This window comes from Somniosus microcephalus, chromosome 29, assembly GCF_052327205.1.
Source record: "Somniosus microcephalus isolate GS21.2 chromosome 29, FLI_Smic_1.0, whole genome shotgun sequence".
In the NCBI taxonomy this organism is placed as follows: domain Eukaryota; kingdom Metazoa; phylum Chordata; class Chondrichthyes; order Squaliformes; family Somniosidae; genus Somniosus; species Somniosus microcephalus.
This window is the reverse complement of record NC_141015.1, coordinates 8,923,674-8,941,907: the sequence shown is the minus strand read 5'-3', so window position 1 is coordinate 8,941,907 and position 18,234 is coordinate 8,923,674. Positions and strand designations below refer to the sequence as shown.

Here is an 18,234-nt window from a genome sequence, read left to right as displayed (position 1 = left end):
AACAGACCCGGGCTCTAACCCAGGCTCCAACAGACCAGGGCTCTAACCCAGGCTCCAACAGACCAGGGCTCTAACCCAGGCTCCAACAGACCAGGGCTCTAACCCAGGCTCCAACAGACCAGGGCTCTAACCCAGGCTCCAACAGACCCGGGCTCTAACCCAGGCTCCAACAGACCGGGGCTCTAACCCAGGCTCCAACAGACCAGGGCTCTAACCCAGGCTCCAACAGGCCGGGGCTCTAACCCAGGCTCCAACAGACCCGGGCTCTAACCCAGGCTCCAACAGACCGGGGCTCTAACCCAGGCTCTAACAGACCGGGGCTCTAACCCAGGCTCCAGCAGACCGGGGCTCTAACCCAGGCTCCAACAGACCGGGGCTCTAACCCAGGCTCCAACAGACCCGGGCTCTAACCCAGGCTCCAGCAGACCGGGGCTCTAACCCAGGCTCCAACAGACCAGAGCTCTAACCCAGGCTCCAACAGACCCGGGCTCTAACCCAGGCTCCAACAGACCCGGGCTCTAACCCAGGCTCCAACAGACCAGGGCTCTAACCCAGGCTCCAACAGACCAGGGCTCTAACCCAGGCTCCAACAGACCCGGGCTCTAACCCAGGCTCCAACAGACCCGGGCTCTAACCCAGGCTCCAACAGACCAGGGCTCTAACCCAGGCTCCAACAGACCCGGGCTCTAACCCAGGCTCCAACAGACCAGGGCTCTAACCCAGGCTCCAACAGACCCGGGCTCTAACCCAGGCTCCAACAGACCAGGGCTCTAACCCAGGCTCCAACAGACCCGGGCTCTAACCCAGGCTCCAACAGACCCGGGCTCTAACCCAGGCTCCAACAGGCCGGGGCTCTAACCCAGGCTCCAACAGACCCGGGCTCTAACCCAGGCTCCAACAGACCAGGGCTCTAACCCAGGCTCCTACAGACCCGGGCTCTAACCCAGGCTCCAACAGACCCGGGCTCTAACCCAGGCTCCAACAGGCCGGGGCTCTAACCCAGGCTCCAAAAGACCAGGGCTCTAACCCAGGCTCCAACAGACCCAGGCTCTAACCCAGGCTCCAACAGACCAGGGCTCTAACCCAGGCTCCAACAGACCAGGGCTCTAACCCAGGCTCCAACAGACCAGGGCTCTAAACCAGGCTCCAACAGACCCGGGCTCTAACCCAGGCCCAACAGACCAGGGCTCTAACCCAGGCTCCAACAGACCAGGGCTCTAACCCAGGCTCCAACAGACCCGGGCTCTAACCCAGGCTCCAACAGACCAGGGCTCTAACCCAGGCTCAGCACAGACCCGGGCTCTAACCCAGGCTCCAACAGACCAGGGATCTAACCCAGGCTCCAACAGACCAGGGCTCTAACCCAGGCTCCAACAGACCCGGGCTCTAACCCAGGCTCCAACAGACCAGGGCTCTAACCCAGGCTCCAACAGACCAGGGCTCTAACCCAGGCTCCAACAGACCCGGGCTCTAACCCAGGCTTAGCACAGACCCGGGCTCTAACCCAGGCTCCAACAGACCAGAGCTCTAACCCAGGCTCCAACAGACCCGGGCTCTAACCCAGGCTCCAACAGACCAGGGCTCTAACCCAGGCTCCAACAGACCCGGGCTCTAACCCAGGCTCCAACAGACCAGGGCTCTAACCCAGGCTCCAACAGACCAGGGCTCTAACCCAGGCTCCAACAGACCCGGGCTCTAACCCAGGCTTAGCACAGACCCGGGCTCTAACCCAGGCTCCAACAGACCAGGGCTCTAACCCAGGCTCCAACAGACCCGGGCTCTAACCCAGGCTTAGCACAGACCGGGGCTCTAACCCAGGCTCCAACAGACCAGGGCTCTAACCCAGGCTCCAACAAACCAGGGCTCTAACCCAGGCTCCAACAGACCCGGGCTCTAACCCAGACCAGGGCTCTAACCCAGGCTCCAACAGACCAGAGCTCTAACCCAGGCTCCAACAGACCCGGGCTCTAACCCAGGCTTAGCACAGACCCGGGCTCTAACCCAGGCTCCAACAGACCAGGGCTCTAACCCAGACTCCAACAGACCAGGGCTCTAACCCAGGCTCCAACAGACCAGGGCTCTAACCCAGGCTCCAACAGACCAGAGCTCTAACCCAGGCTCCAACAGACCAGGGCTCTAACCCAGGCTCCAACAGACCCGGGCTCTAACCCAGGCTTAGCACAGACCCGGGCTCTAACCCAGGCTCCAACAGACCAGGGCTCTAACCCAGGCTCCAACAGACCAGGGCTCTAACCCAGGCTCCAACAGACCGGGGCTCTAACCCAGGCTCCAACAGACCGGGGCTCTAACCCAGGCTCCAACAGACCAGGGCTCTAACCCAGGCTCCAACAGACCAGGGCTCTAACCCAGGCTCCAACAGACCAGGGTTCTAACCCAGGCTCCAACAGACCGGGGCTCTAACCCAGGCTCCAACAGACCAGGGCTCTAACCCAGGCTCCAACAGACCAGGGCTCTAACCCAGGCTCCAACAGACCAGGGCTCTAACCCAGGCTCCAACAGACCAGGGCTCTAACCCAGGCTCCAACAGACCAGGGCTCTAACCCAGGCTCCAACAGACCAGGGCTCTAACCCAGGCTCCAACAGACCCGGGCTCTAACCCAGGCTTAGCACAGACCAGGGCTCTAACCCAGGCGCCAACAGACCGGGGCTCTAACCCAGGCTCCAACAGACCAGGGCTCTAACCCAGGCTCCAACAGACCAGGGCTCTAACCCAGGCTCCAACAGACCGGAGCTCCAACCCAGACTCCAACAGACCAGGGCTCTAACCCAGGCTCCAACAGACCCGGGCTCTAACCCAGGCTCCAACAGACCGGAGCTCCAACCCAGACTCCAACAGACCAGGGCTCCAACACAGGCTCCAACAGACCGGGGCTCTAACCCAGGCTTTTCTGGTCTCTACCACTCAGCACCCGACGGGTCAGCGCTGGTACCCAGAGGAATAGTGGGGAACTCACAAGAGATTCCAGATTGGATCTGTGGCTGTAAACTTCAGGTGAAATGTTCACATCTCTTGTTCTGATTATTGCTGAACGTTAATTTCTGTCTGACAGTTTTACCACAGAGGTAGTAAACATATATTATGATAACGACGAGGCTGTTCAAACGGACACTGAACTACAGGCCTTTGTGAAGGACGTGTTCGTCTATGGGCTGAAGGACAATAGAAGTTCAGGTAAATTTCTGTTAATGTTGTTGAATGACGGGGTCCCTCCAGTGTGACAGGCTCAGCCCCAGTGCTCATTGTGTTCTTCCTGCTATTTAAAAGTTAATCTCCCTCTTCTGACCACGTTGACTTGTGCTGAGATACAGGCCTGGGCACCGGTACCCCTCTTGTACCGCACCCATGTATGAACCTTGAACCATGCCCATTCTTCATGTATGAACCTTGGATCATGCCCATTCTTCATGTATGAACCTTGAACCATGCCCATTCTCCATGTATGAACCTTGACCCATGGCATCAGGGGTCTATTCAAATGTGGAAGGCCTTACAGTGGAGCTGGGTCCTTTCCTCGCCTTTAGTCTACATGCCTGCACCCCTGGATAACCTAGGACCAGCTCATCTCTTGTCCCCTCCATAGTCCTGAGGCTAATTGTAGCATCCCCAGCAAACACTTGCTAATTCACTTCCCTGTCCCAAATTACGAAAGCGTTTTCCTGGGCATGGCCTGAAGCTGCTCCCCTCTCAGGCGAGCCCACGGAGCAGGTGTTGGACGTATGCCACCTGTAGCCTGCCTGCACCATAGGAACGGCATTGGCAGCAGCCACGATCAGCACAACTCTCAACTTTTGTTGGCTACACTTCTTTTCAGGCTAGCAAGGGGATCTCCTAGAATCATACAGCACAGAAGGAGTCCATTCGGCCCATCGTGCCTGTGCCGGCTCTTTGGGTCGTGCTCTCCAATTAGTCCCACTCCCCTGCTCTTTCCCCAAAGCCCTGCAAATTTCTCCTTTTCAAGTATTTATCCAATTCCCTTTTGAATGTTCCTATTGAATCTACTTCCACCGCCCTTTCAGGCAGCGCATTCCAGATCACGACAAGTCACTGTGTAAAAAAGTTCTCTGGTTACCAACCCTCCTGCCAGTGGAAACAGTTTTGACTTATTTACTCTATTAAAACGCTTCATGATTTTGAACACCTCTATTAAATCTCCCCTTCACCTTCTCTGCTCTAAGGAGAACAGCCCCAGTTTCTCCAGTCTCTCCACAAAGCTGAAGTCCCTCATCCCTGGTACCATTCTGGTAAAAAGAATCCCCAGCTGCCCCAGCCAATGTGCTGCCCACACTTGTATCTGACAGGTGCCTGCTGCGGCACATGGCAGGGCTCAGCAGTGCCGGTAACTCACCTGCTGAGTAACTGCAGCGGCCTGGTACAGTGGCCAGAGTACGTGAGGTGCTGATGGCAGCTGCAGCTCCAGCTCCAGCTCCAGCTCCAGCTCCAGCTCCAGCTCCCTGGTGCACCATAGGGATGATCCTCCAATCCTCGGCTTCCGAAGGGGAGCCATACTCACAGGGAGCGTACGCCAGAGGATCGGGGCTGCAGCTGGCCTCCAGTTTGAATTTATTCATCAGACTGCCCACTTCCTGTTGGTTACTGTGGCTGCAGCCTAGCCCATCTGAACCCTCTGATTCGGAGCAGGAGAAGGTGAACGCAGTGGAGATAGTGGTACATGAGAGGAAATTCTACCTAGTAATGAAAAAAGCTTTATCAGATTTTAAACAATCTGCATATTTATCAGATTCTAGGTCACTGCATCAACATTGTTGATTATCCAATTTCAAGATCACAAGATAAGCACAGCCTGTCCTAGATCATCCGTCCAGCTCTAACTGACCAGGCAATGATTCTAAGGTTTCTGACGCACTTTCCCCTCCCAGAACCATTCCAAGTGTTGACCACTCACTCCTTGAAGCAGTTCTCCTCAGATCTGTGCTAAATTCCACCAGCTGCCCCGGCTTTACCCTGGGCCCCTTCTATCTGTCCTGTTTAATACTTTGTAAACTTTTACACGGTTCCCTCAGTCACCACCTCTCAAGGTTGGAGAGCCCCATTTTCTCCAGACTTTCCTCATTACTCAACCCTGTGATACGAGGGATCAGTGCTGTGGTCCTTCTCTGTGCCGCCTCCGGACCTCCAGATCGAAACTGAACCCAGCACTCCAGGGGCGGTCTGACCGGGCACTGTACAGTTTCAGTGTGACACCTTCTGATTGCACCGACTGATCTAACAATTTAATTCAGGATTGGGTTTGCATTCATTGCTCCGCCTATGCAATTTGCCATGTTAAGTACCAATCTGTTATCACCATGGGGAAGAAATTGGGTGAGTAGCGCCACCTGTTAGCGCCTAAAGAGGCAGTCAGTGGCTGTAGCGCCACTGGCCGCGCCTCCCGCGATATTCAGCAGGGGCGCTAATGGTGGCATTAGCCGGTTGCGTTGCGCCGCCACCGATGACGTCATCGGTGTGCGCAGCGCCCCGATCGCGATATTTGGTAGCAAACACCGCTGTAGCGCCGTTCGCTACCCGCGCCCGGTCCACGGGGCCTTGCTGTGCCGGCAGAGGCGCAAGTTAAGGTGGAGGTGCGGAGCGGCCGCTTTTTTCGGCGGCTGCCTGCCAGCACCTCCGTCCCCGGCCTCCTGACCCCTCCACCGCGGCATTGCCGGCTGTTTCCCGAGAGCCCGGCACTTCTCCTTGGTGGCAGGCTCTTTTGCCGGCACTCGCGACCGGCACGTTGCGCTGCGATATTCAGTTTCAGCGCCCTAAGAGGGACGCGGAGCGCCTCGAGCCTCGCCCCGTCTCCCTCTTGGGGCGCTCAAGATGAATTTGCGGCGATCGCTGCTGCTCCGAACGCAGCGCAACATCTGGTGCCCAGGCAAGCTTGGCACCCCGTTTGCCGCTCCACCCAATTTCTCCCCCTATGTCGCTATGCAATTCAGCCATAGCGGTTTCAGCATCATCCACAGACTACTTGCGAAGTCCACACAGATGTTTTCACTGCAGGTCCCATCCCGGAGGGACACACTGTCCATTCACACTCTGGGACAGTGGCTCACACACTGTCCTTTCACACTCTGGGACAGTGGGTCACAGACTGTCCTTTCACACTCTGGGACAGTGGGTCACACACTGTGCTTTCACACTCTGGGACAGGGGGTCACACACTGTCCTTTCACACTCTGGGACAGTGGGTCACACACTGTCCTTTCACACTCTGGGACAGTGGGTTACACACTGTCCTTTCACACTCTGGGACAGTGGGTCACACTCTGGGAAAGTGGGTCACACACTGTCCTTTCACACTCTGGTACAGTGGGTCACACACTGTCCTTTCACACACTGGGACAGTGGGTCACACACTGTCCTTTCACACTCTGGAACAGTGTGTCACACACTGTCCTTTCACACTCTGGGACAGGGGGTCACACACTGTCCTTTCACACACTGGGACAGTGGGTCAGACACTGTCCTTTCACACTCTGGGACAGTGGGTCAGACACTTTCCTTTCACACTCTGGGACAGTGGGTCGCACACTGTCCTTTCACACTCTGGGACAGTGGGTCACACACTGTCCTTTCACATACTGCGACAGTGGGTCACACACTGTCCTTTCACACTCTGGGACAGTGGGTCAGACACTGTCCTTTCACACTCTGGGACAATGAGTCACACACTGTCCTTTCACACTCTGGGACAGTGGGTCTTTTTCACACTCTGGGACAGTGGGTCACACACTGTCCTTTCACACTCTGCTACAGTGGGTCACACACTGTCCTTCCACACTCTGGGCCAGTGGGTCAGACACTGTCCTTCCACACTCTGGGACAGTGGGTCAGACACTGTCCTTCCACACTCTGGGAAGGTGGGTCAGACACTGTCTTTTCACACTCTGGGACAGTGTGTCACACACTGTCCTTTCACACACTGGGACAGTGGGTCAGACACTCTCCTTTCAGACTCTGGGACAGTGGGTCAGACACTGTCCTTTCACACTCTGGGACAATGAGTCACACACTGTCCTTTCACACTCTGGGACAGGGGGTCACACACTGTCCTTTCAGACTCTGGAACAGTGGGTCAGACACTGTCCTTTCACACTCTGGGACAGTGTGTCACACACTGTCCTCTCACACACTGGGACAGTGGGTCAGACACTGTCCTTTCACACTCTGGGACAGTGTGTCAGACACTGTCCTTTCACACTCTGGGACAGTGGTTCACACACTGTCCTTTCACACTCTGGGACAGTGGGTCAGACACTGTCCTTTCACACTCTGGGACAGTGGGTCAGACACTGTCCTTTCACACTCTGGGACAGTGGGTCGCACACTGTCCTTTCACACTATGGGACAGTGGGTCACACACTGTCCTTTCACACTCTGCTACAGTGGGTCACACACTGTCCTTTCACACTCTGGGACAGTGGGTCGCGCACTGTCCTTTCACACACTGGGGCAGTGGGTCACACACTGTCCTTTCAAACTCTGCTACAGTGGGTCACACACTGTCCTTCCACACTCTGCTGCAGTGGGTCACACACTGTCCTTTCTCACACTGGGACAGTGGATCACACACTGTCCTTTCACACTCTGGGACAGTGGGTCGCACACTGTCCTTTCACACTCTGGGACAGGGGGTCACACACTGTCCTTTCACACTCTGCTACAGTGGGTCACACACTGTCCTTTCACACACTGGGACCGTGGGTCACACACTGTCCATTCACACTCTGGGACAGGGGGTCACACACTGTCCTTTCACACTCTGGGACAGTGGGTCACACACTGTCCTTTCACACTCTGGGACAGTGGGTCACACACTGTCCTTTCACACTCTGGGACAGTGGGTCACACTCTGGGACAGTGGGTCACACACTGTCCTTTCACACTCTGCTACAGTGGGTCACACACTGTCCTTTCACACACTGGGACAGTGGGTCACACACTGTCCTTTCACACTCTGGGACAGCGGGTCACACACTGTCCTTTCACACACTGGGACAGTGGGTCAGACACTGTCCTTTCACACTCTGGGACAGTGGGTCACACACTGTCCTTTCACACTCTGGGACAGGGGGTCACACACTGTCCTTTCACACACTGGGACAGTGGGTCAGACACTGTCCTTTCACACTATGGGACAGTGGGTCAGACACTGTCCTTTCACACTCTGGAACAGTGGGTCACACACTGTCCTTTCACACTCTGGGACAGTGGGTCACACACTGTCCTTTCAGACATTGGGACAGTGGGTCACACACTGTCCTTTCACACTCTGGGACAGTGGGTCACACACTGTCCTTTCAGACATTGGGACAGTGGGTCACACACTGTCCTTTCACACTCTGGGACAGTGGGTCACACACTGTCCTTTCACACTCTGGGACAGTGGGTCACACACTGTCCTTTCAGACATTGGGACAGTGGGTCACACACTGTCCTTTCACACTCTGGGACAGTGTGTCAGACACTGTCCTTTCACACTCTGGGACAGGGGGTCACACACTGTCCTTTCACACTCTGGGACAGGGGGTCACACACTGTCCTTTCACACTCTGGGACAGTGGGTCACACACTGTCCTTTCACACTCTGGGACAGTGGGTCACACACTGTCCTTTCACACTCTGGGACAGGGGGTCACACACTGTCCTTTCACACTCTGGGACAGTGGGTCACACACTGTCCTTTCAGACATTGGGACAGTGGGTCACACACTGTCCTTTCACACTCTGGGACAGTGGGTCACACACTGTCCTTTCACACTCTGGGACAGTGGGTCACACACTGTCCTTTCACACTCTGGGACAGGGGGTCACACACTGTCCTTTCACACTCTGGGACAGGGGGTCACACACTGTCCTTTCACACTCTGGGACAGTGGGTCACACACTGTCCTTTCACACTCTGGGACAGTGGGTCACACACTGTCCTTTCACACTCTGGGACAGGGGGTCACACACTGCCCTTTCACACTCTGGGACAGTGGGTCTGACACTGTCCTTTCACACTCTGGGACAGTGGGTCACACACTGTCCTTTCAGACATTGGGACAGTGGGTCACACACTGTCCTTTCACACTCTGGGACAGTGGGTCACACACTGTCCTTTCACACTCTGGGACAGGGGGTCACACACTGTCCTTTCACACTCTGGGACAGTGGGTCACACACTGTCCTTTCACACTCTGGGACAGTGTGTCAGGCACTGTCCTTTCGCACTCTCCTACAGTGGGTCACACACTGTCCTTTCACACACTGGGACAGTGGGTCACACACTGTCCTTTCACACTCTGGGACAGGGGGTCACACACTGTCCTTTCACACACTGGGACAGTGGGTCACACACTGTCCTTTCACACTCTGGGACAGTGGGTCAGACACTGTCCTTTCACACTCTGGGACAGTGGGTCAGACACTGTCCTTTCACACTCTGGGACAATGAGTCAGACACTGTCCTTTCACACTCTGCTACAGTGGGTCACACACTGTCCTTTCACACTCTGGGACAGTGGGTCACACACTGTCCTTTCACACACTGGGACAGTGGGTCACACTCTGGGACAGTGGGTCACACACTGTCCTTTCACACACTGGGACAGTGGGTCACACACTGGGACAGTGGGTCACACACTCTCCTTTCACACTCTGGGACAGTGGGTCAGACACTGTCCTTTCACACTCTGGGACAGTGGGTCGCACACTGTCCTTTCACACTCTGGGACAGTGGGTTGCACACTGTCCTTTCACACTCTGCTACAGTGGGTCACACACTATCCTTTCACACACTGGGACAGTGGGTCACACACTGTCCTTTCACACTCTGGGACAGTGGGTCACACACTGTCCTTTCACACTCTGGGACAGTGGGTCGCACACTGTCCTTTCACACTCTGGGACAGGGGGTCACACACTGTCCTTTCACACCCTGCTACAGTGGGTCACACACTGTCCTTTCACACACTGGGACCGTGGGTCACACACTGTCCATTCACACTCTGGGACAGGGGGTCACACACTGTCCTTTCACACTCTGGGACAGTGGGTCGCGCACTGTCCTTTCACACACTGGGGCAGTGGGTCACACACTGTCCTTTCAAACTCTGCTACAGTGGGTCGCGCACTGTCCTTTCACACACTGGGACAGTGTGTCAGACACTGTCCTTTCACACTCTGGGACAGTGGTTCACACACTGTCCTTTCACACTCTGGGACAGTGGGTCAGACACTGTCCTTTCACACTCTGGGACAGTGGGTCAGACACTGTCCTTTCACACTCTGGGACAGTGGGTCGCACACTGTCCTTTCACACTATGGGACAGTGGGTCACACACTGTCCTTTCACACTCTGCTACAGTGGGTCACACACTGTCCTTTCACACTCTGGGACAGTGGGTCGCGCACTGTCCTTTCACACACTGGGGCAGTGGGTCACACACTGTCCTTTCAAACTCTGCTACAGTGGGTCACACACTGTCCTTCCACACTCTGCTGCAGTGGGTCACACACTGTCCTTTCTCACACTGGGACAGTGGATCACACACTGTCCTTTCACACTCTGGGACAGTGGGTCGCACACTGTCCTTTCACACTCTGGGACAGGGGGTCACACACTGTCCTTTCACACTCTGCTACAGTGGGTCACACACTGTCCTTTCACACACTGGGACCGTGGGTCACACACTGTCCATTCACACTCTGGGACAGGGGGTCACACACTGTCCTTTCACACTCTGGGACAGTGGGTCACACACTGTCCTTTCACACTCTGGGACAGTGGGTCACACACTGTCCTTTCACACTCTGGGACAGTGGGTCACACTCTGGGACAGTGGGTCACACACTGTCCTTTCACACTCTGCTACAGTGGGTCACACACTGTCCTTTCACACACTGGGACAGTGGGTCACACACTGTCCTTTCACACTCTGGGACAGCGGGTCACACACTGTCCTTTCACACACTGGGACAGTGGGTCAGACACTGTCCTTTCACACTCTGGGACAGTGGGTCACACACTGTCCTTTCACACTCTGGGACAGGGGGTCACACACTGTCCTTTCACACACTGGGACAGTGGGTCAGACACTGTCCTTTCACACTATGGGACAGTGGGTCAGACACTGTCCTTTCACACTCTGGAACAGTGGGTCACACACTGTCCTTTCACACTCTGGGACAGTGGGTCACACACTGTCCTTTCAGACATTGGGACAGTGGGTCACACACTGTCCTTTCACACTCTGGGACAGTGGGTCACACACTGTCCTTTCAGACATTGGGACAGTGGGTCACACACTGTCCTTTCACACTCTGGGACAGTGGGTCACACACTGTCCTTTCACACTCTGGGACAGTGGGTCACACACTGTCCTTTCAGACATTGGGACAGTGGGTCACACACTGTCCTTTCACACTCTGGGACAGTGTGTCAGACACTGTCCTTTCACACTCTGGGACAGGGGGTCACACACTGTCCTTTCACACTCTGGGACAGGGGGTCACACACTGTCCTTTCACACTCTGGGACAGTGGGTCACACACTGTCCTTTCACACTCTGGGACAGTGGGTCACACACTGTCCTTTCACACTCTGGGACAGGGGGTCACACACTGTCCTTTCACACTCTGGGACAGTGGGTCACACACTGTCCTTTCAGACATTGGGACAGTGGGTCACACAGTGTCCTTTCACACTCTGGGACAGTGGGTCACACACTGTCCTTTCACACTCTGGGACAGTGGGTCACACACTGTCCTTTCACACTCTGGGACAGGGGGTCACACACTGTCCTTTCACACTCTGGGACAGGGGGTCACACACTGTCCTTTCACACTCTGGGACAGTGGGTCACACACTGTCCTTTCACACTCTGGGACAGTGGGTCACACACTGTCCTTTCACACTCTGGGACAGGGGGTCACACACTGCCCTTTCACACTCTGGGACAGTGGGTCTGACACTGTCCTTTCACACTCTGGGACAGTGGGTCACACACTGTCCTTTCAGACATTGGGACAGTGGGTCACACACTGTCCTTTCACACTCTGGGACAGTGGGTCACACACTGTCCTTTCACACTCTGGGACAGGGGGTCACACACTGTCCTTTCACACTCTGGGACAGTGGGTCACACACTGTCCTTTCACACTCTGGGACAGTGTGTCAGGCACTGTCCTTTCGCACTCTCCTACAGTGGGTCACACACTGTCCTTTCACACACTGGGACAGTGGGTCACACACTGTCCTTTCACACTCTGGGACAGGGGGTCACACACTGTCCTTTCACACACTGGGACAGTGGGTCACACACTGTCCTTTCACACTCTGGGACAGTGGGTCAGACACTGTCCTTTCACACTCTGGGACAGTGGGTCAGACACTGTCCTTTCACACTCTGGGACAATGAGTCAGACACTGTCCTTTCACACTCTGCTACAGTGGGTCACACACTGTCCTTTCACACTCTGGGACAGTGGGTCACACACTGTCCTTTCACACACTGGGACAGTGGGTCACACTCTGGGACAGTGGGTCACACACTGTCCTTTCACACACTGGGACAGTGGGTCACACACTGGGACAGTGGGTCACACACTCTCCTTTCACACTCTGGGACAGTGGGTCAGACACTGTCCTTTCACACTCTGGGACAGTGGGTCGCACACTGTCCTTTCACACTCTGGGACAGTGGGTCGCACACTGTCCTTTCACACTCTGCTACAGTGGGTCACACACTATCCTTTCACACACTGGGACAGTGGGTCACACACTGTCCTTTCACACTCTGGGACAGTGGGTCACACACTGTCCTTTCACACTCTGGGACAGTGGGTCGCACACTGTCCTTTCACACTCTGGGACAGGGGGTCACACACTGTCCTTTCACACCCTGCTACAGTGGGTCACACACTGTCCTTTCACACACTGGGACCGTGGGTCACACACTGTCCATTCACACTCTGGGACAGGGGGTCACACACTGTCCTTTCACACTCTGGGACAGTGGGTCACACACTGTCCTTTCACACTCTGGGACAGTGGGTCACACACTGTCCTTTCACACTCTGGGACAGTGGGTCACACTCTGGGACAGTGGGTTACACACTGTCCTTTCACATTCTGCTACAGTGGGTCACACACTGTCCTTTCACACACTGGGACAGTGGGTCACACACTGTCCTTTCACACTCTGGGACAGCGGGTCACACACTGTCCTTTCACACACTGGGACAGTGGGTCAGACACTGTCCTTTCACACTCTGGGACAGTGGGTCACACACTGTCCTTTCACACTCTGGGACAGTGGGTCACACACTGTCCTTTCACACACTGGGACAGTGGGTCAGACACTGTCCTTTCACACTATGGGGCAGTGGGTCAGACACTGTCCTTTCACACTCTGGAACAGTGGGTCACACACTGTCCTTTCACACTCTGGGACAGTGGGTCACACACTGTCCTTTCACACTCTGGGACAGTGGGTCACACACTGTCCTTTCACACTCTGGGACAGCGGGTCACACACTGTCCTTTCACACACTGGGACAGTGGGTCAGACACTGTCCTTTCACACTCTGGGACAGTGGGTCACACACTGTCCTTTCACACTCTGGGACAGGGGGTCACACACTGTCCTTTCACACACTGGGACAGTGGGTCAGACACTGTCCTTTCACACTATGGGACAGTGGGTCAGACACTGTCCTTTCACACTCTGGAACAGTGGGTCACACACTGTCCTTTCACACTCTGGGACAGTGGGTCACACACTGTCCTTTCAGACATTGGGACAGTGGGTCACACACTGTCCTTTCACACTCTGGGACAGTGGGTCACACACTGTCCTTTCAGACATTGGGACAGTGGGTCACACACTGTCCTTTCACACTCTGGGACAGTGGGTCACACACTGTCCTTTCACACTCTGGGACAGTGGGTCACACACTGTCCTTTCAGACATTGGGACAGTGGGTCACACACTGTCCTTTCACACTCTGGGACAGTGTGTCAGACACTGTCCTTTCACACTCTGGGACAGGGGGTCACACACTGTCCTTTCACACTCTGGGACAGGGGGTCACACACTGTCCTTTCACACTCTGGGACAGTGGGTCACACACTGTCCTTTCACACTCTGGGACAGTGGGTCACACACTGTCCTTTCACACTCTGGGACAGGGGGTCACACACTGTCCTTTCACACTCTGGGACAGTGGGTCACACACTGTCCTTTCAGACATTGGGACAGTGGGTCACACACTGTCCTTTCACACTCTGGGACAGTGGGTCACACACTGTCCTTTCGCACTCTGGGACAGGGGGTCACACACTGTCCTTTCACACTCTGGGACAGGGGGTCACACACTGTCCTTTCACACTCTGGGACAGTGGGTCACACACTGTCCTTTCACACTCTGGGACAGTGGGTCACACACTGTCCTTTCACACTCTGGGACAGGGGGTCACACACTGCCCTTTCACACTCTGGGACAGTGGGTCTGACACTGTCCTTTCACACTCTGGGACAGTGGGTCACACACTGTCCTTTCAGACATTGGGACAGTGGGTCACACACTGTCCTTTCACACTCTGGGACAGTGGGTCACACACTGTCCTTTCACACTCTGGGACAGGGGGTCACACACTGTCCTTTCACACTCTGGGACAGTGGGTCACACACTGTCCTTTCACACTCTGGGACAGTGTGTCAGGCACTGTCCTTTCGCACTCTCCTACAGTGGGTCACACACTGTCCTTTCACACACTGGGACAGTGGGTCACACACTGTCCTTTCACACTCTGGGACAGGGGGTCACACACTGTCCTTTCACACACTGGGACAGTGGGTCACACACTGTCCTTTCACACTCTGGGACAGTGGGTCAGACACTGTCCTTTCACACTCTGGGACAGTGGGTCAGACACTGTCCTTTCACACTCTGGGACAATGAGTCAGACACTGTCCTTTCACACTCTGCTACAGTGGGTCACACACTGTCCTTTCACACTCTGGGACAGTGGGTCACACACTGTCCTTTCACACACTGGGACAGTGGGTCACACTCTGGGACAGTGGGTCACACACTGTCCTTTCACACACTGGGACAGTGGGTCACACACTGGGACAGTGGGTCACACACTCTCCTTTCACACTCTGGGACAGTGGGTCAGACACTGTCCTTTCACACTCTGGGACAGTGGGTCGCACACTGTCCTTTCACACTCTGGGACAGTGGGTCGCACACTGTCCTTTCACACTCTGCTACAGTGGGTCACACACTATCCTTTCACACACTGGGACAGTGGGTCACACACTGTCCTTTCACACTCTGGGACAGTGGGTCACACACTGTCCTTTCACACTCTGGGACAGTGGGTCGCACACTGTCCTTTCACACTCTGGGACAGGGGGTCACACACTGTCCTTTCACACCCTGCTACAGTGGGTCACACACTGTCCTTTCACACACTGGGACCGTGGGTCACACACTGTCCATTCACACTCTGGGACAGGGGGTCACACACTGTCCTTTCACACTCTGGGACAGTGGGTCACACACTGTCCTTTCACACTCTGGGACAGTGGGTCACACACTGTCCTTTCACACTCTGGGACAGTGGGTCACACTCTGGGACAGTGGGTTACACACTGTCCTTTCACATTCTGCTACAGTGGGTCACACACTGTCCTTTCACACACTGGGACAGTGGGTCACACACTGTCCTTTCACACTCTGGGACAGCGGGTCACACACTGTCCTTTCACACACTGGGACAGTGGGTCAGACACTGTCCTTTCACACTCTGGGACAGTGGGTCACACACTGTCCTTTCACACTCTGGGACAGGGGGTCACACACTGTCCTTTCACACACTGGGACAGTGGGTCAGACACTGTCCTTTCACACTATGGGGCAGTGGGTCAGACACTGTCCTTTCACACTCTGGAACAGTGGGTCACACACTGTCCTTTCACACTCTGGGACAGTGGGTCACACACTGTCCTTTCAGACATTGGGACAGTGGGTCACACACTGTCCTTTCACACTCTGGGACAGTGGGTCACACACTGTCCTTTCAGACATTGGGACAGTGGGTCACACACTGTCCTTTCACACTCTGGGACAGTGGGTCACACACTGTCCTTTCACACTCTGGGACAGTGGGTCACACACTGTCCTTTCAGACATTGGGACAGTGGGTCACACACTGTCCTTTCACACTCTGGGACAGCGTGTCAGACACTGTCCTTTCACACTCTGGGACAGGGGGTCACACACTGTCCTTTCACACTCTGGGACAGTGGGTCACACACTGTCCTTTCACACTCTGGGACAGGGGGTCACACACTGTCCTTTCACACTCTGGGACAGTGGGTCACACACTGTCCTTTCAGACATTGGGACAGTGGGTCACACACTGTCCTTTCACACTCTGGGACAGTGGGTCACACACTGTCCTTTCACACTCTGGGACAGTGGGTCACACACTGTCCTTTCACACTCTGGGACAGGGGGTCACACACTGTCCTTTCACACTCTGGGACAGGGGGTCACACACTAACCTTTCACACTCTGGGACAGTGGGTCACACACTGTCCTTTCACACTCTGGGACAGTGGGTCACACACTGTCCTTTCACACTCTGGGACAGGGGGTCACACACTGTCCTTTCACACTCTGGGACAGTGGGTCACACACTGTCCTTTCAGACATTGGGACAGTGGGTCACACACTGTCCTTTCACACTCTGGGACAGTGGGTCACACACTGTCCTTTCACACTCTGGGACAGTGGGTCACACGCTGTCCTTTCACACTCTGGGACAGGGGGTCACACACTGTCCTTTCACACTCTGGGACAGGGGGTCACACACTGTCCTTTCACACTCTGGGACAGTGGGTCACACACTGTCCTTTCACACTCTGGGACAGTGGGTCACACACTGTCCTTTCACACTCTGGGACAGGGGGTCACACACTGTCCTTTCACACTCTGGGACAGTGGGTCACACACTGTCCTTTCAGACATTGGGACAGTGGGTCACACACTGTCCTTTCACACTCTGGGACAGTGGGTCACACACTGTCCTTTCACACTCTGGGATGGCGTGTTGCATTGGCTTAGATTCTAGCCTTATATTCACCAGCACCAAAATCCTTCACCCTGAGCACAAAATTCACACAAACATTGTATGAAACACGAGAAGAACGTCAGTGGAATTCTGTTGGGTCTTGAGATGAGTTCGATGCTTGATAACCTCTGCATTTATAACCAACCTCTCTCCTCACTCCTTGTACAATCAGTCTTGTTATGTGCAACTATTTTATTCCACCCTTGCCGTCTATAAGGATTGAAAGCAAAGAGAGAGCATGAAAAATTAGTGGCAAGTAAAATCAAGGAAAACCCAAAGTTGTTTTATAAATATATTAAGAGTAAGAGGATAACTAAAGAAAGGGTAGGGCCTATTAGAGATCATGAGGGTAATCTGTGTGTGGAGGCGGGAGACGTCGGTAGGGTTCTTAATGAATACTTTGCGTCTGTTTCACAAAGGAGAGGGGCGAAGCAGACATTGCTATTGGGGTAGGAGGGTGAAATATTAGACGAAATAAACATAGTGAGAGAGGAAGTATTAAGGGGTTTAGCAGCTTTAAAAGTGGATAAATCCCCAGACCCGGATGAAATGTATCCCAGGCTGTTAAGCGAAGCAAAAGAGGAAATAGCAGAGGCCCTGACCATCATTTTCCAATCCTCGCTGGCTTCAGGTGTGGTGCCGGAGGACTGGAGGACTGCTGATGTGGTACCCTTGTTTAAAAAGGAAGAAAAAGATAGACCGAGTAATTACAGACCAGTCAGCCTAACCTCGGTGGTGGGAAAATTATTGGAAAGAATTCTGAAGGACAGGATAAATCTTCATTTAGAAAGACACAGATTAATCAAGGATAGTCAGCATGGATTTATTGAGGGAAGGTCATGTCTGACAAACTTGATTGAATTTTTTGAGGAGGTAACAAGGAGGGTAGATGAGGGTATTGCGTTTGATGTAGTGTATTTGGACTTTAGCAAGGCTTTTGATAAGGTTCCACATGGCAGACTGTTCATGAAGTTAAAAGCCCATGGGATCCAAGGCAAAGTGTCAAGTTGGATTCAAAGCTAGCTCGGAGGCAGGTAGCAGAGGGTAATGGTTGATGGGTGTTTTTGTGACTGGAAGGCTG

At 54.6% G+C, this 18,234-nt stretch overlaps 1 protein-coding gene across 1 annotated transcript in view; it reads left to right on the top strand.

The window, feature by feature from the left end:
• LOC147098459 (polyunsaturated fatty acid 5-lipoxygenase-like) overlaps positions 1–18,234 on the top strand; it is an 83,148-nt gene that overhangs the window by 57,664 nt on the left and 7,250 nt on the right. The window contains exon 11 of the mRNA XM_085970142.1: positions 3,072–3,193. Within this exon, the coding sequence (XP_085826268.1) occupies positions 3,072–3,193 (122 nt within the window). The remainder of the gene's footprint in view (positions 1–3,071; positions 3,194–18,234) is intronic.